This window comes from Protopterus annectens, chromosome 8.part0 (genome assembly GCF_019279795.1).
Source record: "Protopterus annectens isolate FY-2018-M chromosome 8.part0, PAN1.0, whole genome shotgun sequence".
Classification (NCBI taxonomy): domain Eukaryota; kingdom Metazoa; phylum Chordata; order Ceratodontiformes; family Protopteridae; genus Protopterus; species Protopterus annectens.
The window spans coordinates 887857666-887884152 of NC_056741.1; the positions used below are offsets into that span (position 1 = coordinate 887857666).

Sequence of the window (26487 nt, forward strand, 5' to 3'; positions counted from 1 at the left end):
CACCATGCTTGTTCAGCCTATCTTGTATAATAACATTATAATCACTAGTAAGTATTTCCTCATCTTTAATGTAGGGTTTTAGCCATGTATCAGTAATAGTTACAATATCAGGGCTGTAGGTTGCTAGGGCTGCATGAAATTCACTTGTCTGAGGTTAAAATTAGTTATGAGTAAGTCTGATTTGGAATTTTTTAGGGGAGGAAGGTAGAGGGTAGTATTAGGAGGTGTTGTGGGTATTATTGGGTGGGGTGAGAGTACCTGTGTTGTCCCTGGGTTACGATGTATGTCAGCCTGGAGTTTGATTTCTGTTAGTGAGTATAGAAGAAGAGAGAGTTTCAGGTTGGATATTAGTTGATAAAAGAAATCTAGATAAGGAGGAGTATTGGGGGTACGGACATATTTATTGTGGAAGAGTAATATGTTAGAGTTAGTGTAGTGGTTAGAACAGAAGTGAAAATGGATATTTGTCTTTGCAATGGTATGTAATAGTGGGGATTGTAGAGGGATAGTGTGTTATGTTTGGTGGGATGAAGGTAGAGGAGTGGGTGGCTAGGTAGAGGGTAATGAGTAGGAGAGAGTTTCTCAGAAGAGTGGTGATAACTAGCACGGTGAATAGCAGAGAAATAGGAGAAAATATGGGTGGGTTGGTGTGTGAAGTTTATCAGAGAGAGAAGTGCACTGATAAAGTGATGTGGTAGGGGAAAGAGTATTGTGTGAGGGATGAAATAATGGTTAATGAGGTGGGAGGGGAGAAAGTGAAAGATATAGTTGGTTGTGGGTGTGTTGGATGAGGTAGCCGTAAATTATAGGATAATGGGGTAGAAGGTGTGGTTTAGTTTAAGTATAAATTTAAGGAAAGTGGGTGTGAGTAGGAATTGGTGTAGGGTAGTGGAGTGGCATGAGTATTTGAGTTTGAATCCCAGCATGTCTCTTGTAGTTATTGGGCTGCCAGATGCAGTTTCAATAAATGTGAGTTTCAAGGGAATGTTTATTTTTCTCATGCTAAGTCTGTTTTCACTGTGCTTTGTTTTACTTAAAAAACAGATGTCAGCGTTTTGTAAAATTTGAAATAAAAGTTTTAAATTAAATCCAAATCTCTGTGATAACTGTAAAATTAATGAAGAAAACAGTATGCAAATTGACAGGTTTGGACAATGTTTATGGTAACTGGGGAGAGGCAGACAAGTAATGGGATACTGATATAGCTAGAAGGGGGCTGATGCATTACCTTGCATAGGGCCCCAGCTATCCACGATCCAGTTTTGTTGGCTTTGGATGTGTATGCTGTAGGAATTCAGTATTATTAGCCATTCTAATAGGTCAGGCCTGTACTGAGTGATGTCACATTGATAGCTATGCTTGATGGTAGAGAAGACATATGGAGGTCAAAAATGTAATATAGGTGTCCTGCAACCATGTAAGCCCCTCCCCAAAAGAAAACAGTATGTTGGATGCAGTAATATTTCTGATTTTTGCATGACTTGTGGAGTGTTGCATAAACGTTGTTGTAGTATTCATACTGTCTTTAATTGTTTTGCACCATTAACTGGACTAAAGAATGAATTAATTCACTGAGAGAAATGGTTTGTGTAACACAGTCTAAACATGTTGCATCCTTTAAATCTAATTACTAAGAAACATAAATAGGGAATCAGAGTAACAGGTCATGAAGAGATAACATTTTGAACTTTGGGACTTTCACAAACTGATTTAGAAAATAAAGATTAAGACCAGTCTCCAAGATGCTTCTTTTTTCGCTTTCAGAACCATTTCTGAATAAAACTTTCCCTATCACAAAAAGAGGGACAGCTAATATTATCCCCTTAGTTAGCAGATGCTGAATAACAGGAGGGAAAAAAGAAGTCTGATCTGATGAATGCGGAGGAATGCCTTGAATAGAAGGGAGGGATTCCCACTGCCATATGTTTCCCTCATATATCACTCTCAGATCTGATTTGTCTAAGATTATCTATTACCAAAGAGTGAATGGAGAGCCAGATTTTGGGAAACTTTAAAGACCTGTCAGGATGGGGGGGAGACATTGTGCAAACAGTCATTCAGACAGATTGGATTGTCCTTGTTTTTTGGGGGAGGGTCTATCTTTTTTTGTTTTTTGTTTTGGAGCTCCCTTTGCCACTGTTTTTGAATGTCTATTTATTTTGCTTTTATAAAAGGACACAGAGGCAGGTGTAAAACCTTTAACATCCTTGGAGAAAGAAAGCTGAAAAAATATGAGTAACCACTATAAAAGTTTCTGCTCCCTCATCATACTTTTTTAGGACCTAAGCAGTAGATGGTCCAAAATAGCCTCTCTGTCTAAAGAATTCAAAATTTTAGCTTTAACCTCTTCACATAGATTTTGCACATGTAACCAAGCAAACCTCATAACAGTTCCAGTAGCAGTTGCTCTGGAAGAAGTATCAGCTGAATCATAAGTACAGTTCAAAGGGTGTTTATTCACTTGAGAACACAAAAACAATAAGAGAATTCATAGAAGATTTTAACAATAAGAATTTGTAGAAGATTTTTCCTCATAAGAGGAAAAGATGGCTAAAATGTTCCTTATATTATCAAATGATGCAAGCCTACACGTTAGCATGTGAGCTCAACAATTAAGAATTCTAAAATAACTGTGGTAGAAGTATAAACTGTTTTGCCACATTTATCAAAGATTGTCTCCTCCTTATCAGAGGGGAAGAGATTAACATTTACCAGATGTTTATCGGCAGCAAGGTTTGTCAAGACATCACTATAGGGACAGATCTGGGATTAGAAAATAACATTTTGTTATGACTGACATACTTTAAACAATCGATCTGCTTTCTTGGGAGCAGCAGTCTGGCTGTCAGGCAAGTTACAGGTTGTAATAAAACATTCTCCAGTACTGAAAGAACAGGAAGAAGAGGAGTTTGTTCGTTTGTGTCTTTTGGCTTTTCCCGGTTAGGGGTCGCCACAGCAGAACTCCGGTCCGCTAATGATTGGCAGTTGATTTTTACGTACTGGCTTGCCAGGCCTGACGCACAACCTCCAACGAAGGTACACCCATTCACGCATGTCTCCACGCAGAAGACGCTCTAGCTGAGAATCGAACCGGACAGTGTCTTACTGTGAGGCAACAACGAGAGGAGTGTGGTCAGGAAATCCCAGTTGTGTAACAAATCAGAGTATTTCTTCAAGGAGAGTGGAATATCATCATGCACACACTGAAACAATTAGCTCATGCTAAATAAGACTTCAGAAAGAGAAAATTCTTCTATGGGACTATCAGGAGAAACACACTCCTTAGAGTCAGAATCTGTCACCTGAGGAGACAAGGCAGAAGTTATCCCCTCAAAACCATTCTCCTGTTGAATATACTGGGAATCTTCAGAAAATTAATTAATTTTTCTCTTATCAGTAAACCTAGAAAGAGAGGGTTAAGCCCAATATGTCATTCATGCCTAAAGTAACAGATTTAGTAGAATATAAATGTTTAACTTTATGCTTCATTTTTAACAGGAATTCCTACAGAGGCAGAAGACCACTGTGAATCAAATCACCCCAGGGGGTGGGCATCCCAGTCTGGCTAGGTAGAGAGGCATTCCCTGCTCCTTCTTCCAGGGCCAACAAGAGTGGTTCTCCAATGCCTGCTAATGACACTCCAACAGCAGCACTGTATGTATCTAACCCCCGGGAGATGGTGGCTGAAGGGACTACACCAGAGGAAACCAAAATGAAATACGAATGGTCTGAGGAACCAGAAATGGCCACAGCAGAGTGACAAATCTGTAGCTGAGGAAAATTTGAAGCCTGCTGAAGGGGCAAAGGCTATATGGAAATTTTCTCTTTTTATGGCTGGAGGAAGGAAGAACCGAGCAACTGTTAAGTCATTCTGTGCTAAAGCCAAAATTGAAGCCTGAAGCCCAGGTAAAACTAACAGCTATGGTCAGTAAAGAGGTAAGTAATAAAAAGGTAGTGTTTTCTACCAAAATACACCATGAAAAAGCATACTTACACCAGCCCTTAAAAGTAGTTTAACAAAAGTTTCAACCTGAAAAACAAAAATAAAGTACACTTTTAACAACTTTTTCCACAAAAGAGAAAAGTAGCACTTCTCAGTTTAAAGTGATTGAGAACTCACATGACAGTCCAATAAACAACAATTTCCTATGTTAAATGAATTTATTTCACATAAAAAGTTAAGTCTCTGTAATAAAATTAAAATGTGGAAGTTTTTTCCTGAAAGGGAACTTATCTGTCAAACAAAGAACCACTAGCTGAATGTCAATCCTCAAAAGCCCACAAGAGGAGTGCTCTTCAGCATTAGGAAATCACTGAAGGGCTTGGTATCCTAACTATTGATTTTCTAAAGCTCTGTATGAGCTGGCAATGGTTTGGGCAAGTGGAAGATGCCCTTAGGCTCTGAAAGCTGTCTGGCTGTTATATCCTTTGCAGGATATAACCCATATAACTAAGGCTACTGCAGCAGTAACAAAACGATGAACCTCTTCATACTCTCCGACAGTTCATATGATCTTAGAAGCTCACAGATAACTCACTTCATAAGTAATTGCATAGGTAAGTACTAGGCTAGCTGCCTTTGCAAGGTATTTTAAGCCTAGCATTTTCCTCTGTAACAGCCAAGATTTAAAACTACACTAGGTGAAAGACCTTTCTCTAGACTGGGCCTCACTAGGTGGAGCCACTTGCTTAAAGAATCCAAAACCAGAAATCCATTAAAAATTTTAAGAAAATACTTAAAGAAATATCTGTTCTTTGAATCCACTTGTAGGTGCTTTAGAGCCAATGGATAAAAAGCAAAAAGCCAAACGTACTCTTGTCAGCTTCTCTGCCATTGTATTATAATAATATTTCCTTTATAGACTGCAACCGTCATACTGATATGAAGAAAACTGTTGTTGTAAATACTGATATGTTATAGTAAATACTGGACTTGTAACAATGTAACATTTTAATTATTTTCTACTGTTTGATGCTCTATGAGCCTAGATCATCACTGAAAAGAGTAAACTGATCAGTTTACCTACATGGTCATCAAACAGTAATAAATAAATAAATAAATCATAGAAGGGTTGAGCAATTTGTACCAGAAAATATCACTGGTAGCAGCCATGTAAAGGGTGTGAGTGACTCACAGATATCATTTGTACAAAACAACAATGCCTGAAATTTCTTGATATGCAGTGTATGTGAAGGAGGTCATAATGAGAAAAAAATGAGAAATCCCATGCAAATAAGCACACACCAAATATGCAAATGCAGGATGCCAACATGGTGGAGTGATTCAGACATTCATAAAATGGAGGTGTTGTGAACCCATACTCGCCTAGTTTGAACACTGTGATTTGCAGAGTGCAGGACATGCTAGGCATAAGAGGTGCAGTAACTAAACAGTATGTGCTGTTAGCCAACATCAGACACAATGCTGCAATATTGTGCATCACAGCTACTCATACCATTGAAGATGGTACAGGCAGTGATTCACATGTCATCAGCCCTGTTACTAATGAGCATAATCTAGCTAAAGGGACCTTCCAGCAGTCTACAGGGAACACTGTGGGCCTTTGCATTCCATTTACTTAACCAGTTCCTCAAAATCATGTTACACTGTGTGGAGGAGCACAAATGGGTCCCAAGAACAACAGAGGAGAGAACAAATATCAGCAGGCATTCCATGAGATTACATACTTTTCTGAGTTACTGCATGCTACAGATTGCACCCATGTTGCTATTAAAGTCCAACTTGGTCCAGAGGGACAGCGATATATAAATAGGAAGGGCTACCATTCCCTTAATTGCGAGGTAGTCAATAATGCCCAGGGTATTGCCTACAATGTGTTCATCTGTCACCCAGACATTTACATGATTCACATATACAGCACAAATCTCATACCAAAGGTTATTCTGAGTGGACTTCTCATAGGGTCACCTGGTTGGTAGATGCACAGATAGTTGACAGAATGGTCTATAGATACATGTAAAACATGTGATAGGAACATGCCACATACAAGGTTATGTCTTGTGAGTTCCATACAATGACAGATGTGTCTTTCAGCCATGGATAATAACCCCATTTACAAACTACAGATAACGATATAAATATTATACACCACAGCCAGTACTGTAGTTTGGGTGAAAGGAAAGGGCATCTGCCCTGGATGAAAAAGTATTAAAGGGGATGATCGGGTGATCCTGACCACTCTTTATTAATAGTGCTGGTATAGATCTTCTTTTAAATACAATATTGCATTTGCTGTAAAATCTGAGCACTGTATCTCTCCTTCTGTTGCTTAACTGTAGTAACTGCTTGTTGCAAATGTAGCAAGCAGTTTGCTACAGTTTAAAAAAGAAAAAAATGTATTTTATTTGAAGATAAGTCTGAGCACTGTAGCACTCAGTAGGTGGTGTAAACTGTAGTAACAGCTTGCTAAAAATGTAGCAAGCAGTTTACTATAGTTTAAACTGAAGTTATTTATTTATTTATTTTCATATAACTTCAGCACTTTAATACTCCACATTTCCTGTGTATAAACTGTAACATCTGTTTGCTGCAAACACAGCAAGCAGTTTGCTACAGTTTAAATGAAAAATGTTTTTTTTTTGTTTCTTTTTTAATATATATCTAAGCGCTGTAGCACTTCATGGGTGCTATAAATGGTAGCATCTGCTTGCTAAAATGTAGCAGGCAGTTTGCTACAGTTTAAACCAAAGTTATTTGCTTATTTTTACAAAACTTAAGCACTTTAGCTCTCTGTTCCCTGTGCATAACTTGTAGCATCTGCTTACTACAAGTACAGCAAGTACATTTGCTACAATTGAAATGAAAAAAGTTTTTTGTTTCTTTTCTGTAATACAGATCTGAGCACTGCAGTGCTCTGTGGGTGGTATAAACTGCAGCATCTGCTCACTACAAATGTAGCAAGCAGTTTGCTATAGTTTAAACCATTTTTTTAACTAACTTAAGTGCTTAGAAGCGTCATGTTCCTTCTATATAAACTGTAGCAACTGTTTGTTACAAATGTAGAAAGCAGTTTGTTACAGTTTAGAAAAGAGAAGAGCTTTTTTATTTGTATTTTTTTTCCTTAGCTGAGGAAGGAAAGGTGGAGGTGGGGTGCAAAAATGGGATCTGATCAGCTACTGCATCAGGTACCAGTTCGAGTTTGCAGACTCTTTTGTTTTTAATTGCTCCTGTCCTGTGGAGGGGTGGGGGTGAGATGCAGATGCTGGAACTAGTTAGCTGGTTGGCTCACAGCCAGCCACCAGATCACAGACCTATTTTTTTTAGCTCATCAGTTTTATTAAAGGATGCCAGATCAAGGAATGGCTCCAGGCACTGGATGAGCCAGCTATGCCTCTGAACACAACCATGCTGAAAACAATGAATAATGTGGAGAGAGATTCTTTGAACTACTGAAAGGTAGATTCCATTTATTAGACACCTCCTGTGTGGCACTACAGCCCATAAAATAATACATGTGATCTTTGATACTTTTATATGGATGAAATCAAGATTTTTGTTCATAAGACAATTTCTGTATTATATCTTTCTATTTAGCTGTGACAGGAGATAAGATGAAGTAATCCCAACTAAAACCAGGAAGCAATGTATATATAAATATAAATTATGCATAGCTTATTATGATGTAAACTAAACTATTTACAAATGAGTTGCCTAGTCAATATTAAGCATATTTCAATAAAGTAGTACCCAAACATTCTTGTCATGTTCTCTCTCTCTTGCTAGGCAGATGGAATTGTCAGGCGTCAGCTCTTTTTCACTTAATTTTCTACATGTCTTATGTAAATATCATGTCAGCATAATAACACGCAGTTGTAATAACTGTTTGGGACTGTAACTGTTTAGTTTATTGTAGCGTGCACCATGCGGTAGATATACCTGCTTGGAACTTGCTTTGTCTCTCATACTATCTCTTAGCTGATGCTCTCAAACTGTAAGCTTTTTTTTTTAGTTTGCTGGTACACGAATGTTGCACTCGTCACTTTAGCTGTTGATTCCTTCCTATGTTTGGTTCTATAGGAATCCTGATGCAGTCGCTGAGTAACACAGCGCTCGCATGCGGATTTTAACTTAGCTGTTATCCGCACATTTAAATTACTTCCAACTGTCTGGTTACTGAAATCACCTAGCGCATTAGGAACTGCTATGTCTGTTTCCTTTCTGTGCTTGGCTGTACCTTTAAGGTACTGATTGGGCGTAGCTATTTCATATCATAGCTGCCTGTTACCTTAGTTGCATGTTAAGTTACCCAACATATAACAATTGTCTGCTTGTACCCTCAGGATGTCTGCACTGCCTGCTTAAACATTTCCTCTCTCTCTCTTTGTATGTTTTAGCTTGGTCTCCTGCCTTCCTGCCTAAACCTCTTGAACGTACCCACCTGGACACCCTGCCTAAGTACCACCAATAAATGGACAATCCCAACCTACCTGAAAGGCCTACCGCTTCCTGAATAACATTCACTACAAGGATTTTTTTTTTAAATGTAAAAGTATGTGTACTGCTCTAACACTTGGTAGTAGTTAAATTGGCAATAACTAGGTCGCAGTACGCTTCCCTGCTAGGACAGCCAGCAGCCTCAACCCCCCCCCCGCTGCTTGATTATCCTACTTTACCATACAATTTACCCCTATCCTGACTACTGTTACCTCTCTTTACTGGATATCCCCCCTTTCAGACCTCTACTGTATTACACTGACTGGCCTCTAGGTGGCGCTCCCCTACCTTCTTACTGTCACCACTTCTGTATTCACACTCTCCTTTCTTCCCTATACTGCCCCCCAAAATCTCTCCTCTATTCTCTCCACTGTCCCAGGACTACCTACCACTCTTTACTTACAAGTGCCCTTTCTCTGTCCTTTTCTTTATAAGCCCCTACCTTCTGTCTCTGTCCTTCTTCTACATAAATACTTACCTCTTCATTATTCTCAGTAGTCTTCCCTCACCCTACACTTTGCAGTAAAACTTACCTTGACTATCTCTCTTACTGATAGTCTTCCTTACTCTCTCCTCCTTTGGCTCTTCCCGCTCCATTCGCCCTGCGGGCTCACTCCGCTCCCCTACCCTGCCCCCAATTCCCACCCACCCCCTGCACCTCTACATTTATACCTAACAAACACCTCCTACCAAACCTACTATCCAATCACAGTCCTCTTCCTATTACCCCTCCCCTTAATCTTTCATCAATCCACTATCCAATCATACTCCTCTTACTATTACCCCTCCCCCTTATTCTCTCATCAAAGAATACTCCTCCTCTCTTTCCCCTCCCACTACTACTCCTCCCACTCCAATTTTTATACCTCTATATGCTCATTCTTCCATTGTCCTTGTCTACAATATCTAACCCTCTCCATTCACTTCTAGACCTTCCCTTCTCAATTAACATACCACATTAATTTTCTCTTCACTGTACATTACCCTAACCTATCCTAATATGCCCTACCAACTCCCCTTAACTATCCAACTCCCCAGCTCCCTTCTCATCTTACTAATACCTCTGTATCTTGCTACTTCTTACTCCCATAAAGCTCCTCCATTCCTCCCTCCTACACAAACTATCCCTAACACCCAACTACAATCTCTCCAACTCTCTCATTTTCACTCCATATCCTCCTCCCTTATTCCACTCAACCTACTGCACCTTTTTCATCCCAAACTATTCTCTACCTCGACTAAAACTCTCTCTCTTAAACTTCTGCTAACCACAGACAGATACCTACTATACAAACCTTACAGACTAAAACTTATCACCTGTAATGTCCTAGCCTTATCTGGAGACATTCATCCTAACCCTGGCCCTTGCCTCAGCACAAACTACTCCTTCCCACCACCCTCTTCTTCACCTAAAACAAATAACACCCCCCTTTCTCTTCTCCTCCCACTTCCCCTCCTAGCACTCTTAAGATCTTCAATATCAATGCCCAGAGCCTCAACAATAAATTTCACCATGTACAAGCCTGGATTAATCACAATCAACCCGACATCATAGCCATCTCTGAAACTTGGCTAAAGCCCCATATTACTGACGCTGAAATCTTACCTCCTGGTTACCACATCCTCAGAAGTGACCGTTTAAACAAAAAAGGTGGAGGCTCTGCTCTAATCTATTCCAATCTTCTCTCTCTTATTCCTCTTCAAATCCCTACCCCTAAATTCAAAAATTCCGAAATCACAGCAAGCCTTCTCCGTTTGAATAAACATAAAAATATCTGCTTCATTTCTTTATACATCTCCCCAGGCAACAACATCTCCACCCTTGAAGATATTCTATACTGGGCCTCAACTGAAATAAAATACGAAACCTATATTCTAGGCGATGTCAATATCGACTGGAATAAAATAAACATGCCATCCCCCTCACTATCCATTAACCTTCTCAACTTCACTCAAGTAATCCTTTCAAAAACTCACCCTAACAAAAATCATCCCCCAGGGTCCATCATAGATTGGATTCTAGTCTCCCATCCAAACAAAATCACTCTCTGTGGCACTATCCCTGACACCTTCAGTGACCATCTCCCTGCCTTCATCCATCGATCAACTAGCTCCATCCAACACCAACATCTCTACATTCAAACTCGTAACCTCAGCAACTTCAACCCCTTAATTTTTTCTAACATCTTTAAACAAATTAACTGGCAATCTCTAAACACTCTCCCACTCGACAACGCTGTTGAGCATTTTAACTCTACCTTCATAAATACTCTTAACTCCCTAGCTCCTCTAAGAAATAAACGAATCAAAGCTAATTCTGCCCCATGGCTGACCAAAGAAACTAAACAAATTATCCGTCACAGAGACAAATCCTGGAAACTCTATCAGAAAAATAAACTGCCCTCTGCCTTGCTTCAATATACCCAACTCCGCAACCAAGTAAAAAAACTTATTACCAAGGACAAAAAAAACTACTATAATAAACTTCAGTCCAACAACAATAAGAACCCAAAACAATTCTGGAAATCGGTCAACTCCCTTCTCCATCCCGGATCACAGAACAATCCCTGCCCTGACCCTAATCTATCTGACAGTGAACTGAGCTCCCATTTCAACACCTTCTTTACTGAATCCATAGCTAAATTAACTAAAACATTCCCAAATAAGAACCCACCTAATTCCCTCTTCACTACGCCCAACAACCCAAACAACAATCCCCTTAATTTCCATCTCAAACCTATTTCCACTAATTTTATAAAAAAGCTTCTATCCAAGCTAAAGCCATGCTCTAATGCCCCTGACAACATTCCCTCCTCCTTCCTCAAACATGCAGCTGAAGGTATTGCTCTCCCAATTAGTATTCTGATTAATAGATCCTTAAATGAGTCATACGTACCGAAACTCTGGTGTTCAGCCTACATTCTACCTCTTATAAATCCACGAAATAGCTGATTGCACAAGGAATGGCTCAGTACCCGGAGTGTTGTTTAGCAGCTTTATTGATGGCTCTCTCCACAAAAACAATGCTGTAGTAAATAACAGAACACAATACACATACGGTTGAGCGCTTTCATCTGCAAAGCAGATTTCATCAGAACACAGAAACTCCCAAATAGAGTTCTTAAATATCCCATTTGGCGCTAAAATAAATTGATTAATGCATTAATTAATTAATTGAGTGAGTGATAGAATACACTCAGTTTAAACATCCTTCTAGGTTTATGACATATGTAAAAAAGTAGACATATTAAATGCAGTAAAAACGGTAAAAACAATTTGCTGAAGTAACTTATTAGAAAAATAAAAGATAAAAAATAAATAAAATGAAATTGATACTAATAAAAATGCTGATGTTGTATAGTTATTAGTTATTATTTTAATTATTTATTTTTTTAGTTAATATTACTGTTATGATTATTATCTTATATTCAATCAGACACTGTCGAGTAGTGACTAGTTATTTAGATCAGGACGATATACAAGTATACTTTTTATATGTATACACTTGTATACATTTTTATCGTGCGATTTATTATGGGATATTTGTATAATAGGACACTTTTTATCCCATCATCTGCATTCTTGGCTTTTTACTTCTTGAATGCACATAAACACACATTGTTGGGTTGTTGTTTGTTGTTGCAGGTACAGTTATTGTAGTTATTATTCAATGTACATTTATCCATGCACTGATTGTTTTGTTCTGTTTTGGTTGGTGGTTTCGTGCCATCCTTTGAGGCATTATTGCATTTTTGAGTATTTTTTGAGTATTTTTTGGTCTACCCATCAGTATATTTTTAGCATATTATTCAGCACATTTATTTTTGTGCATACATTCAATTTTGTGTATAACATCTTTGTGCTTTTATTTATATACACAATATTATGTGCTTTTATGTATATACACAATATTATGCACATTCATTCATTTATTCATTCTATTCATATTGAATCATATCTATTTTTACAAGCTATTGTATATGATCATTTATATATATACTATTTAGTTACATTATGTATAATATTTAATATTTATTATATTCAAAATATTCACAATATTCACAATATGTAATATTGCATCTCATTTTTATACTCATAATGAGATAGCAACATCAGCATTTTTATTAGTATCAATTTCATTTTATTTATTTTTTATCTTTTATTTTTCTAATAAGTTACTTCAGCAAATTGTTTTTACCGTTTTTACTGCATTTAATATGTCTACTTTTTTACATATGTCATAAACCTAGAAGGATGTTTAAACTGAGTGTATTCTATCACTCACTCAATTAATTAATTAATGCATTAATCAATTTATTTTAGCGCCAAATGGGATATTTAAGAACTCTATTTGGGAGTTTCTGTGTTCTGATGAAATCTGCTTTGCAGATGAAAGCGCTCAACCGTATGTGTATTGTGTTCTGTTATTTACTACAGCATTGTTTTTGTGGAGAGAGCCATCAATAAAGCTGCTAAACAACACTCCGGGTACTGAGCCATTCCTTGTGCAATCAGCTATTTCGTGGATTTATTAGTACATTCTACCTCTTCACAAAGGAGGCAAAAACACCACTATTTCTAAATTCCGCCCCATCGCCCTACTCTCTCCAATATCTAAAATTCTAGAAAAATGTGTCCACCACCAACTTTTGCCTTATCTAATTCACAATCACCTCCTAACACCCACCCAGCACGGCTTCCGTCCTGGCCACAGTACCATAACTACCTTACTATCCTTCCTAGAAACTGTCAATCAAGCATGAGACTCTGGACTCATTGTATCCACAGTACTGCTAGATCTTTCGAAAGCCTTTGACACCATCTCCCATACGCACCTACTTTATCATCTGACTAACCTCAATCTCTCCCCTAATACTCTATCCTGGTTCTCCAGTTACCTATCTGACAGATCTCAAGCTGTCAAATGGAAGAACTCCTCCTCTTGCCTACACCTACTGGCGTTCCTCAGGGGTCCATCCCTGGACCCATGCTTTTCAAAATCTTTATAAATAACCTTCACACCGTCATCCCTGACATCACGGTCATCCAATATGCAGATGACTCTACCTTGGTCTGTTCCGCCCTCAACTTTCCTGAACTTCTGACTAAAACTCAATTAGCCTTTTCCACTACAGAGAACTGGATGCACCAAAACCACCTTCCACTCAACTCCAATAAATCTAAAATACTAATTTTCCTCCCCTCCAAGGTAACCTCCTTGGACAAAAACACTTTCAATATCCTAAGCCAAACTAACACTGCCATTGAAGTGGTCCCCTCTGCAAAACTCCTTGGCATTACCATAGATGAAAACCTCAAATTTGATCTTCACATACAACAAAACATAAAGAAAACCCACCAAAAGCTAGGTATGCTATATAGGAACAATCATTTTCTTTCCAACTCCTCTAGGCATACCCTGGCAATCACCTACCTCCTACCTTCCATTCTATATGGAGCCCCTCTTCTAACCAATTTGTCTGCTACCAACACCTCTAAGCTCGAAGCTTGCCACCAAATCCAAAACATCAACTCACCACTGCCTCAGCCTACAATCTCTGAACTGGTTAGAACTCCCTAACCACCTAGACTATTTGCAACTAACCACTGCTCATAAACTAATATTCTCCCCTGATATATGCCCAGCCTTAAAGAACATCCTTCCTCCATACATCCCAAACAGATCACTAAGATCTGAACACCAAAACCTAATCTCCATTCACAAACCCAAACGTCCCGCTGGCCAGCTTCTACTCTCCTTCTCTCTAGGTAAAAAATGGAACTCTCTGCCTCCTTCTCTTAGGACCATACCCAACACTGAGTCCTTCAAGACCCAACTTTTCCTACACCTATCTTCCAAATGGAAATGCTCCTGCTTTCACCCCGCATAAATTCTAGGGATTCCCCACTAAGCTCTCCTTACCCCCACTCCACTATACTCTCATACTTATTCTTATTGCTCCAAAGAACCAGAACTAGCAGACTTTAATTGACTCCAAGCATGTAAATATCGTAATCATCAGAACAAAAAAAAAATATATATATTTCCGTTGTTAAACTGTCTCATAATGTATATAACACTTTGCAATTCTTGAATATATGAATCCTATTCTTGTATTTCACTTTGTAACCTTTGATTGTATTTTGCAACCTTTATTGTACTGTATTGCTCATGGAGCTTTTCTCCCCAGGCCTCCACTGAAAATGGGCACTTCTTGGCCCAGTGGACTTCCCCGGTAATCAAACTGATAATAAATAATAAATAAATAAATACTATCTGCATCATACTGAGCTGCACTTCAGTCATTAGTGTATCTGCATAAAATACTCTTACATAATATATTCAGTAACATATTCAAGGACATTTCATATTAGCAAAATTAGCCTGCTTTCTAACTTGCAGCATAAAGAAATATATAAAAAAAATCTATATAAACAAATAGAATAATGACATGTTCTCCAATACCTAAGAGAGACAGATATCTAGCAAAATATCTGTAGTATGCACCTTGCTGCCCAGCATAGCCCAGTGTAAACAAGGTGGTGAAGGCAAACAACACAGGCTGCAACTGACACAGCAGCAGTATCAGGGCAGGGAGGTGATAGACAGAAAGAGAATAGACAACTGCAGCTACAGCCAAGGCAGGTGCAGGTACAATATACTGCAGCAATGGTAAAATGGCAACATCTGGTCACAAAATATGGACCATGACTAAAGACAACATTGAATGAATCAATGCATGCTATCACACTCAGGCTACACAGGCAGTGCACCATACCTCTCAAGTGTACCTCGTTATAAGGACCGTTCCTCATTAGGAATTTTTAAATGATATTCATGATAAATAAACTGAATCATATTAATTCATCAAAAGCACTGTTTATAAGTATAACATAACCATTTTAACACTCCTGTGAGCTTCCTAGTTGAAGTTGTTAGTAATCTGTTAGTAAGTGTCCCACATTTTGCCCATCTGTTCTTCATTATGACAGGCAGTGTTCCACAGGATATGGAATGATGACAACTATGCAGTGCATGGTCCAGCTTCCCTATGTTTCTAAAATCAACAAAGCCATACAGGCTATGTGGTGGGCAGCTCGTGGTCATTGTCACTAAGAGAAGTGAGGAGAAATAGAGACTGTTGAGTGCAACACTACAGTGTAGGGTAAGGCCATGTCAGGTGGATGCAGTATATGTGTATTTTGGGAGATTGTTGCAAGTCATGGATCATATCCCCGTGACAGGGATTGGGTGCCTGTGTGGGACCTCTGGCAATTTGTATTTCAGAAACTAGAGTGTCAAGGCTGCGTCCATCCCATGATAGGAATGGGGTTGAACAATGGGGTTTTGTGGGGCAAACCTGAGGAAAAATTCCATGGGTACAGCTCATGGAACATCTCTGAGCATGAGTAGGGGTGACAGGCTATATGCTTGCACTAGAAGCCAATAGTACACCTGCAAATCTATCTGCATGCTGTCATATGATACCTTTTGTACATTCACCTTGTGTCTGGACTCTCTTAAGGCTAGTGACATCACAGATACAGATGCAGATTGGCGGTCAGTTATGACATGTCACATTCACCTCCAGGGACCTCAGTGGAAGTTTTGTCTCATTACGTCAATACTCCATATCACTGTGCAATTGACAAATGCCCTCTAGCATGCTAAGGAATACACTTGTCATCTTCAGAGTGCAGGGAAGAGCAGCTGCTTGTGCCTGGATCACCAACCTTCACATATAATGGTTGATTCCCAGTGCTGCATGCATATCAGAGGAAGTACAGGAGTCATGGCACTATCAGATCCCCTTGCAACTATAACCTTTGGGGGGGCATTTCCACATTAGTACACATATGAAACTCTGTATCTGGTGGGGGACAAGAGAAGGCCCTGTTTGACTCTTATCTACAGTCAGTATGCCAGGATCCAGTGAGGCTGTATGCCCAAAAGCAACCTTCATAGGGAGCCTCTGTACCCATGGATGTGAGTGTTTTCTCCCCAAAGTACTGCAGACAGTGACACTGTACCAACAGGCCATGCAGCCTGCATGCCACTATCATCAGCCACAGCAGCCATGCAGACTTCATATAATTGTTACCCAATTGTGAATGACACTTCACCACTGGAAACTGTAAATGCTGTTCATCATATGTACATCTTACTATCTTCTTTTCACTGTGTCTCCCATATGCAGGTCCAGCTGTAACAGAGGAGATGATAAGGATAAGGTCAACTAAGATGGATCATTTGCATATCACCCATTTTCCTTACAATAAAGACTCCCATGAAATTTATTTCTGAAAGCCAGATTGCAGTGAACAAAAACACCCTTTCCATAAAAAATTATTGGATCATATAAACTCCTGCACAGATGTTTGAGGGGTCATGGGGATTCATCCATTCAGTTTGCCTTTGTTTTGAAGACTTGCAAAGGACATATGACTATGGCTCTTGAGATGTACTCTGACAGGTGTGGCAGAAGTACAAGATTCCACAATCACCTGTATGTGTTATTTGGCACCTATACTGCCAGACAAAAATGCATGTTTCTCATACATGGTGTTAAATGAAGACATTTTGGGGTAGGTAATGACCCAAACAAAGTTTGAGCATTGTTACCATTCTTGGTCATGATTTTCATGGACATGATAGTAATAAAGACAGGGAAATGAGGGTATCAGTTTCCTGGGTGGGAAAGGTGAACATGGTACTCATGTGTTTGATGAATTATTTCACTCTTTTGACCTTATTTTACCATAAACTTGAGAGAATTCAGGTGGTTTACTGCTGAGATTAAAGCAGTGAAGGATAAAACTCAGTTCCTCCAAATCTGTATCATTTGCTGTCTCTTAGAATGAGTCAATTGCCTCCTCCTTATGAGAAGAATAAAACCTGCCCTTACTTAAGACGTATAAGCATCTGATGGTCTCATTCTATTGGTTAAATGAGATTATGACATTATTCAGCAGACTGGGTCTAAGTCTGCATCTGTGTAGGCATTCTGTCAGCTTGTGGTAGTGATAGAACAGATGAGTGTGTGGACATATTCTGGATTACTAATAGGGTTAGGTTCCAACTTACCTGCAATTATGAGCTTTTGGTAGAGAAAAATAGGACATGAGCATAAATGTAGTAAAAATCAGGTTCTAATAAATGGCAGATGTGATAATTCTCTTAGACTGTGTAAAAAACTCACCGATTTAATGGTGGGGCCTTTGTATATAGGCTCACAGTTGCTGCACCACTGGATTAACAGAGGTCAGTTGAGGTGGTACAGACACTCTGTTAGAATAGCTTCTGGATTTCCGTCAGACATATCTTACTTGGAAAAGTCCTAGGAGTCATCTCGGGACAGCATTGAAGGATTACATTTATTTGCATACCAGAGAATGTTGACAATCCTGCAGGGGAAGAAAAGTCTGGTCTGCTGTCCTCAGCATATTGCCCCCAACATCCTCAACAGCAGAAGTCGTATAATGAAAGGTAATGGAATGGATAGACATCATTGATAATGAAAAGGAATCAAAAACCAGAAAAATTACACAACTACACTGAAGAGCAGGTACAAGGTATGCTTGTTGTCTAAAAGTAAAGTAGTAGACCAATCCCTGGCTTTCAGGCAGATCTAGACAGGTTACAGAGGACGACAGAGAAGTGACAGCTGTGCTTTAATGCATTGTTTTACACTCCTACATGACACACCTACTTATGAGACATACATAAGGAGGCATCATGTAGAGAAAACTGGAGTGAAATACAGATATTATAGTTATTATCAAGCCAAAGTCCAATCATTCAAAAAGGACTAAGAAAGAAATTGAGAAAGTTAATGGGAACATAATGCTAGAATATACTACTAGAAAAGCAGCCTTAAGGAAAGCTGTGACAGTGTGGTTGGGTAGTAGGTTGTGGTGGTGCAACCCTTTATCCAATGAACAAATCTTTGCCAGGACCTTATTTGGAAAATGGAATACAGTTCTGGACACCCAGACTGGTAACTGATACCAAAATTCCTGGATTGTAAAGTAGGGTTACAAAGATAATAATGAGATTGTAGACAGTGTTGTATACCCTTGACTACAGCAATAACAGAAAACTGAAAACAAACCTGTATGAACTAGCTAACTATAAGCCTGTGAGATTGTTCAAAATAGCTTGTAATGGCAGGCTCAGTATGGAGGCAGATGCATGTACATAGAACTAGCTGTGTTCCTAAATGGCCTGGAAGGACACTTACATTTTTCCTGTTATCTGCTTCATGTAGTAAAGGCTCTGCAATCTTACACTGTCAGAGCTGGTGAACACTAGGCTGTGAATCAGCTGCATCCTGAAGACCATACTTTATTTATACAATCTTCATTTGTCACACTGTAATTCCAATCCAGTCAATTAATCAGCAAGTCCTTGTTTTGCCAAACAGTCTAAACTGGTTACCAAGAGCATGAATAAATAAATAAATAAGACATTTAACTTTCAAGAAGGTTTCAAGGATAGTGGCAGCAGTAAGAAATATTTATATTCTATTCATTATTCTACTAACCCCTACAATGAAAGCAGCCCCCCCTGCTGTAGATCCCAAAAGGAACACTTGTTGGAAAAGCACAAACTGCCATCTTTAATACCATATGCCACTACTGCTTCTGTTACAGAAGGTACTCTTAATGGTTGCATTTTTAAAATCTGTAATGCAATTGTATTTACTATAAAAGAATTGTGCAGATGCCTACTGTCAACTACATGCAGCAGACTAGGTACTATTTTTATTACAATAGCTGTGCTACTGTAGCAAAATCTGTCTTAGTTTATCAGTTATTGCTTGGTTTGCACTTAAAAAGTAACTTCTGATCAACAGGCCCATCCAACTAGGGAAAGGAAGTATGTTTGATGAATAAAATATTTATACTGGAGTTACTGGCACTTTATTCTTAAATACAACAGATGGTACATCCAAAAAGCTACTGACCAAGTATTAATATTTCAACAAAATCAGAATAAATTGCAATTAATTTGCAAGGCACAAAAACCTGTCTTAAGTATTGCTATGGCTGAAATCAAAATACAGAGCTGTGAAAAAAAAAGTTAACAAAATCAAATTTTTCATTATTACTAATGTGACATATTTGAAGAATGTAAACAAAACACATCTGATCCTAAAATTTGAGTATAATGTCATCTTAACATTCTGGAGACAAATATTGGCAATGCATTTTCAACTGAACCATTTGAGATGATTGGCAATGCATTTTCAACTGAACCATTTGAGATGACTGCATTTTTTTTTCACTTTGATGTGCTTTATTCTTTTATTTTTGAATAATGACATATACTCAAATACCAGGAAATGAAAATATGTTGGAATGGCATTTCTTTTTGGTATTGAGAAGGGCTGTTTTATCCACTGGGACTTGCTGTACTCACTAGTATCTTGGTGGTGTAGGCACAATTAAGGGCGATGGCATTGATAAGCAAATCCATGGTTTTCGGGTTGATGCTGTTGGCTTCAGGTATCTCTTTGTAATGGACGTCTCCCACGTAGGACTGTACCACTGTCATACGATTGGTTGTGAGAGTGCCCGTCTTGTCAGAACAAATGGCTGTAGCATTCCCCATGGTCTCACATGCATCCAGATGCCGTACTAAGTTGTTATCCTTCATCATTTTCTGTACAGAAAACATGGAAGAAGACACAGAATAAATTCAGATAAAAATCAGGCAGATAACACATTTTAGTGAATTTCTTTATTTTAATTATACTTATATTTTAGTTTTACTTGCATAGCACTGTTTGAAGAAATATTTTTTCTTAGTTGTACCTTAAAATGTTTGACTTAATTAATTAACTGTTGTCAGCAACAGTCAAACTATGTTTAAGTATGTATGTATCAGAGAGAGAAGACAACTTGGAGTATGGTTTGGGTGTTTACAGAAAGATAGCTAATAATACCCAGCATCCAAACATTTGCTCTGTCTTTACAAATGGTAATGATGAATGTTTTCTCCTTTTGTTTTAAGATAATTTGAAGAAGGGACAACAAAGGTAGTACAAGCCAAATGATGCAGGATAATTGGAAATGAAAGGTTACAAGGTCACTTGTAGCAGCTCCCCCACCCCATACAAGAAGAACAGCATATTCTCTGATTAACTTGTTTACCTCTGTACAAGAGACCACAGAAAAGATTTCGCAGTGCATATGGTGTGCGACAGAATGCTATAGGAAACTGTATTAAAAAATGAAAATGCCCATTATAACATTATGAGCATGTGGGAAAAATTATGTTCTTTGCCTACACTGGCCAAAGACCTAGTGGCTTTCTCCTGACAAAAAATGATGCAGTAGACTATTCTGCTATAATCTGTTTGGTAGTTGCAGGGACCATTTTTCCAGAAGAAAAACAGATGAAGATCTGTTTTGACTTCATGTTCTAATGAACCACGGATCTTGTAAAGATAGAACTGTAATTGGAACTGAGCTTCCACAGAACAGAGAATCTGCATTCCTCTCTCCTGAGTCTTGAATACTGGGTAATAAATGAAAATAGTACGTGCTGCGGTAGCGTTGTCGCCTCACAATAAGACGTTGTCCTGTTCGATTCTCAGCTAGAGCGTCTTCTGTGTGGAGACATGCGTGAATGGGCGTACCTTCGTTGAAGGTTGTGTGTCAGGGTCGGCAACTCGGCACGTAAAAATCTACTGCCAATCATTAGCGGACCGGAGTTCCGCTGTGGCGACCCCTAACTGGGAAAAGCTGAAAGACAACAACATTACATGGTAATTCAAAAATCATTTACAAAAGAAATTAGCATGATTTCATAGAGATACTCAGTCCTTGTAGAAAAATAAATAGAAATATTTACATTCCACAAATATGCAGACATTCTGTGAAAAAACACGTACAATTATTTACATTTAGGAACATGTGAGGGGAAGACAATATTTAACAAAAGTCTTCCTGGATTTAAACTTTCAGAGCATTTTCATTCAAACGCAGGATATGAAAACTAGTTTAGGTCAGTCTCAGGAAACTTTCATCAGAACTAATATCAGCAACAGTGTATTCTACTGACTTTTGATAAAAAATATAAAAAAATACAAATTTTTCCAGGATGAAAGCCCCTTGAACTCTCACACCCCAGCAAATTAATATATACTAATTCTGAGATCACACAAAACATTCACACACTGTCCCATTGATCTTGCATTCATTCAGTCTGTCACATACTCTTTCTCAACACACACACACACACACACACACACACACACACACACACACACACACACACACACACACACACACACACACACACACACACACACACACACACGAGACAATGTTAATAAAGCATTATACACACACATGCGCGCACACACACTTTTGACCAAGCTTTGCCAGCCTGAACCTTGCCTGTACTAGGTAATGGAGATGGATCTTAGCATTATTGCATGATATAGCATCAGAATTCATGGGTGTGATAATGGGTAAAGAACACTTCCACTCAAGTTTACTGGGAACTCATCAACTGCATACTCCACAATGTCTTAAAGGAGAACTTGGGTAAAACTGTATATGTCTCATCTACAAATAGGTCAACTTCTAAAGTATATCAGGTTCAGAAGAAAATTTGAAAAGTTTGTTGATCTGCATGGAGTTCCAGAAGGGAATCAAGCTATGCTTAAGAAGCCAATCACTACCTCTTTTTTCCTAGAATGTAAACTATTTCAAGGAAAATGTGGCCAGTTGCTGACTTCACTGTAGGGAGATCAAGAGTAAATCTTGTACTGTTTGTTCACATACAACATTGCTGCCTTATCAATAACAGCACTGACTTAAGGAGTGACTCCAGAGCCTGATAGACTTACAGGCTGCCTTCAGCTCTGAAAGACTGATAAGAAGTTGCTAATTTGAAGGACTACAACTACCCTGAGCTCAGAAAGACTAGTGAGGAATTGCTTCTTTGAAGTATTCCAGCAATCTTGACATAGGGCATACCTAATACTGGTCTCCCCTTCTAGCCAGTGATGTGTCTAAAACAATGGCAACATGATTACTGCCACTGCTGTACATCTCCAAAATTGTAATATCTGGACTTACCTCTCAAATTTGATCCAGGATGGTAGATCCCAAGAATCCTGAATCCTTTCCATATGAAGAAAGTCTTTGTCATGAATGTAATTTAGTGACACTTCAATGAAGAAGTTGCAATAAACCAGGAGCAGAGGGATAACTTCACACTACTAATGGTGGCACCAGCAACTTTAGGGATTGGATAGTCCAAACTGGAGCTGAAATGAGGAACCATGGCCAGTTTTTCACATAGAGGTGATGCTAAGAAGTTGAGTTGTTGAACAGCCTTTTCTGACATTGCTAATATAATGAAGAGCTCTCAGGGAGTGAATAAAAAGACAAAGGGCAATAACGGAGCCGAAACATACTACTTACTTACAGGTAACTTAACTATAAGTAAACCAGCCCTTTCCCCAATTTAGTGCGACCTCAGAGTTGGCATATATAATCAGCAGGGGGTGTGGGGGGAACAGGAGGAGTCACTGAACACCGGACACTACTTATGTGGGGGGCTGTGCCCCCCACACCCTGCTATGTAGGGGGGGGTCTGTGCCCCCACACCTCCCACTAATTATATAAGTAGTATGTTTCGGTTGCATTATGTTGGCTAACTATGGTCATTCGATGATTTTATATCTGGAGCTATGCCTGCTCAATATAAGTGACGTTCAATGTTTAACCTTTAGGGAATAGCCGTTCAATGTACAAGTCTCTATGCATAACAAGAATTTACATTCTTCTAAGCAACAATACAAATACAGGAGAAGAATTCTTCGCCTGGGCTTCCGCAAATATTCCATAGAAAGCTAAATATAAAAAGTGATTTAAATATTGACTGACCTGCCAATAAGCAGAGACACTTCTCTTGATACGATAAAGTTATATGGGCTAACCCACCTTATTACAACCCTGACTAGGTACAATAAGCATTCTGACAACAAGTCTACCTTAGATCGGATCTTCACTAGCAAAATTTTTCTTCTCTGGTGCTCTCAGTAGTAAACTAAGTGACCATCTCCCTACCTTCACTGTAAGAGATCACCACAATATTCATAAACTTCACTGCTACAACCACATTCATGATCTGTTCTCCTTCCAAAAAGATGTATTCATCTCAAACTTAAAATTTATAAACTGGAAACAACTATTAACCCTTCAACTAGACAATACTGTCGTCCTTATTCATTACCACTTTCCGCAGTATTCTAAATCTACATGCCCCTGTAAGCACCAAACTAATCAAATCAAGTCCAGCACACTGGCTCTCCAGGCAAGCCAAACAAATTATATGCCAGAGAGACAAAGCATGGGAAAACTACAGAAGTTTAACCTTAAAAACATAATACCTCAGAAATAGCACCAAGCAATTGATTAATTTTGACAAGAAATCATACTACACTAATCTCCAAAGTTTAAATCAAAAGAACCCAAAACTCTTATTTTTTTAAAAACAAGAAACATTTTTATTAAATTATCACTTATATGATAGGCAATCATACATTTATATAAATGAAAATAAGCACCATATTAACATAGTCTTAGTTGCAAGAATTATACATCACAAACCATACTGACAATTTTAGTTGCAAACATTACATATTACTTATAATCTACTCAATAATTTTCAGTCAAACATTACATAGCTCATTTAAGTCCTGCCTTCTTTTAAACCTGATGTATTCCTGACACAGTTATTTATTTCTATGTAAATTGTTCCTACCGTTTTCTCAAGATCCCAGTTTCAGTTGTTTTATCTATATTCACTACTTCTAGTACAGTTGGTTTAGACTTTGATTTCCATTTTCTAGTAATTGCATTTTTAACAGCCACCATAATTAGACTCAGAGTGGCCTTGCTATCTATAGGCAATTTTGATTCTATATCATAGCTCAGAAAAATCATTTCCTTGGCTATACCAATTTGCTCACACAATATCTCTGACAGCGTAATCTGCAGAGAATCCTTAGTCTGCCAACTCATTACACTTTCAGAAAACATGTTTCCAATTGCCTCTTTCTTCCACATCACACCTCAAAAATGTGCTTTTTTACCTGAGGAAAAATTCCCTGGAGTCTATCTGGGGTATAAAAATACCTATGCAAACATTTCCAAGCAAAATCCTAAATCATCTACACTTTGTTGCATATTTGAGAGACATACATATATCCTACTACTGTTTCTTTATGAACTGATTATCCTCTTCCCAATCCTTTCTAACTTCCTCTGGTTGATTCTTATGGTTATCATGCAATATTTTATACTTTCTACTAATTAATCCTTTTTAACAGCAGCTTCTGTTCTAAATTCTGCTAAAAAACTCTACCAGTGCTGGGCTTTCGTTTATGAGCCCCTTATTTCTTTCTCTTTGTCTATACTCTGACATCAGTCCTTGATAGGGAAGGCAATCAATCTCTAACTTGCAGTCCAAATAAATTCTTGGTGCCTTCCCAGTCTATTACCTTTCCCCTCTCTAGTTATTTGTACCTAATACCTTGGTTCCTTTGCCAGTTTTTTCAAATAAATTCCAGTCCCCTCTTGCCTATTGTTTGCATTCTTAATTGCAGTCGTCCCTATCAGCAGAATCACCTTTCTCCAATCTCGTGTTGGCTAAGTTCTTAGAATACTTTCTGCTACTATGAATATAATACTCTGTATGATTACTGTTATTCTCCTTAAAGAGCTGCATCCAAAATCTCAGTCTCTCCTTGTTTCTTGAACTTCTCCCCTGTTTCATCATCATCGCTTTCCACTTTGAATTACAGATTTCTGCTTCTGCTACATATAACAGCCTTAAGATTGTAGCTCTGAAATACCCCTTCAAATTGGGTAATCCTAATCTGCCTTGTTCTATTAGAATAATCAGCCTATTCCACTTGACGTTTGCCATCTTCTCCTCCCAGATAAAATCATTCAGCTTTTTATTAATCTCTATCCACAACTTTTCCTCTAGCTGATACAAAGCTGACCTGTGTATAAGACTAAAGGAACTAAAAACATTTTAACTACTTTTAGCTTATTATCCATATCCATGTAACAGAGCTTCCAATTTCTCAGTTTTTGTATTATATGTTTTTAGTCTCTTCACAGATATCCTTAACTGCCACACCAGAATCATTTTAATCCATACTCCTAAGCACTTTTTTTTATCATTTCCCCATAAATATGGAAATTGCTGAACCAATTTGTGTGTGGATACATAATTTACAGCTATTACCTTTGTTTTAGCTTCATTAATTTTGTATCACAAAAAGATATGAAACTGTATCAAAATATTCCACAACACTAAAACATAATTTTCTGGTTTTATCAGGTATAAAATAATATCATCTGCAAATAGAGCCAGATTTTCTTGACTACCATACCAACTATATCCTTGAATTTCTGAGTCCTTTATTTTTTGCCAATGGTTTTAAATATAATGCAAATAACAAAGGGGAAACATGACAACCCTGCCTGGTTCTTCTGCTCAAACAGCAATTATCAGAGAGGAACCTAATCAGGTTAGTTTCCTCCTCCAATTCCTCATATATCGTCCTAAGCAACCTTATCATTTTATCATGGAATGTAAATGCTTCCATTGCCCTGCTCATAAATTCCCAGCTTACTCTGTTAAATGATTTCTCTGTATCAACACCCACCAACATCAGTGATATTTTTTACATCCTGCATCCCTCTGGATCATCAATGTTCTATTAATGTTGTAAAATGTTTGCCTCCCCTCCACAAAACCACATTGGTCCATATCAGGGCTGGCCTTTGGTCAAATGGTGCCCTAGGCAAAATGCCTCCACAGTGCCCCCTAACACCACCCATTGCCCCTTATCCTGGTCTACCTACACCATCCAAATTATTAGAAAAGTGCCCCTGCTAGAGTGGCGCCCTAGACAGCTGCCTAGTTGGCCTATGCCTATGGCCGGCTATGGTCCATATCTATCAATGTTGGCATCACTTTTGCCATTCTAGAC

The 26487-nt window shown here is 38.4% G+C and overlaps 1 protein-coding gene across 6 annotated transcripts in view; it reads right to left on the reverse strand.

Moving 5' to 3' along the window:
* LOC122809137 (plasma membrane calcium-transporting ATPase 3) overlaps positions 1 to 26487 on the reverse strand; it is a 4021470-nt gene that overhangs the window by 1629597 nt on the left and 2365386 nt on the right. For all 6 annotated transcript variants that reach the window (XM_044080406.1, XM_044080412.1, XM_044080407.1 and 3 more), the window contains one exon: positions 19878 to 20120. In XM_044080406.1, coding sequence (XP_043936341.1) covers positions 19878 to 20120 — 243 coding nt within the window. The remainder of the gene's footprint in view (positions 1 to 19877; positions 20121 to 26487) is intronic.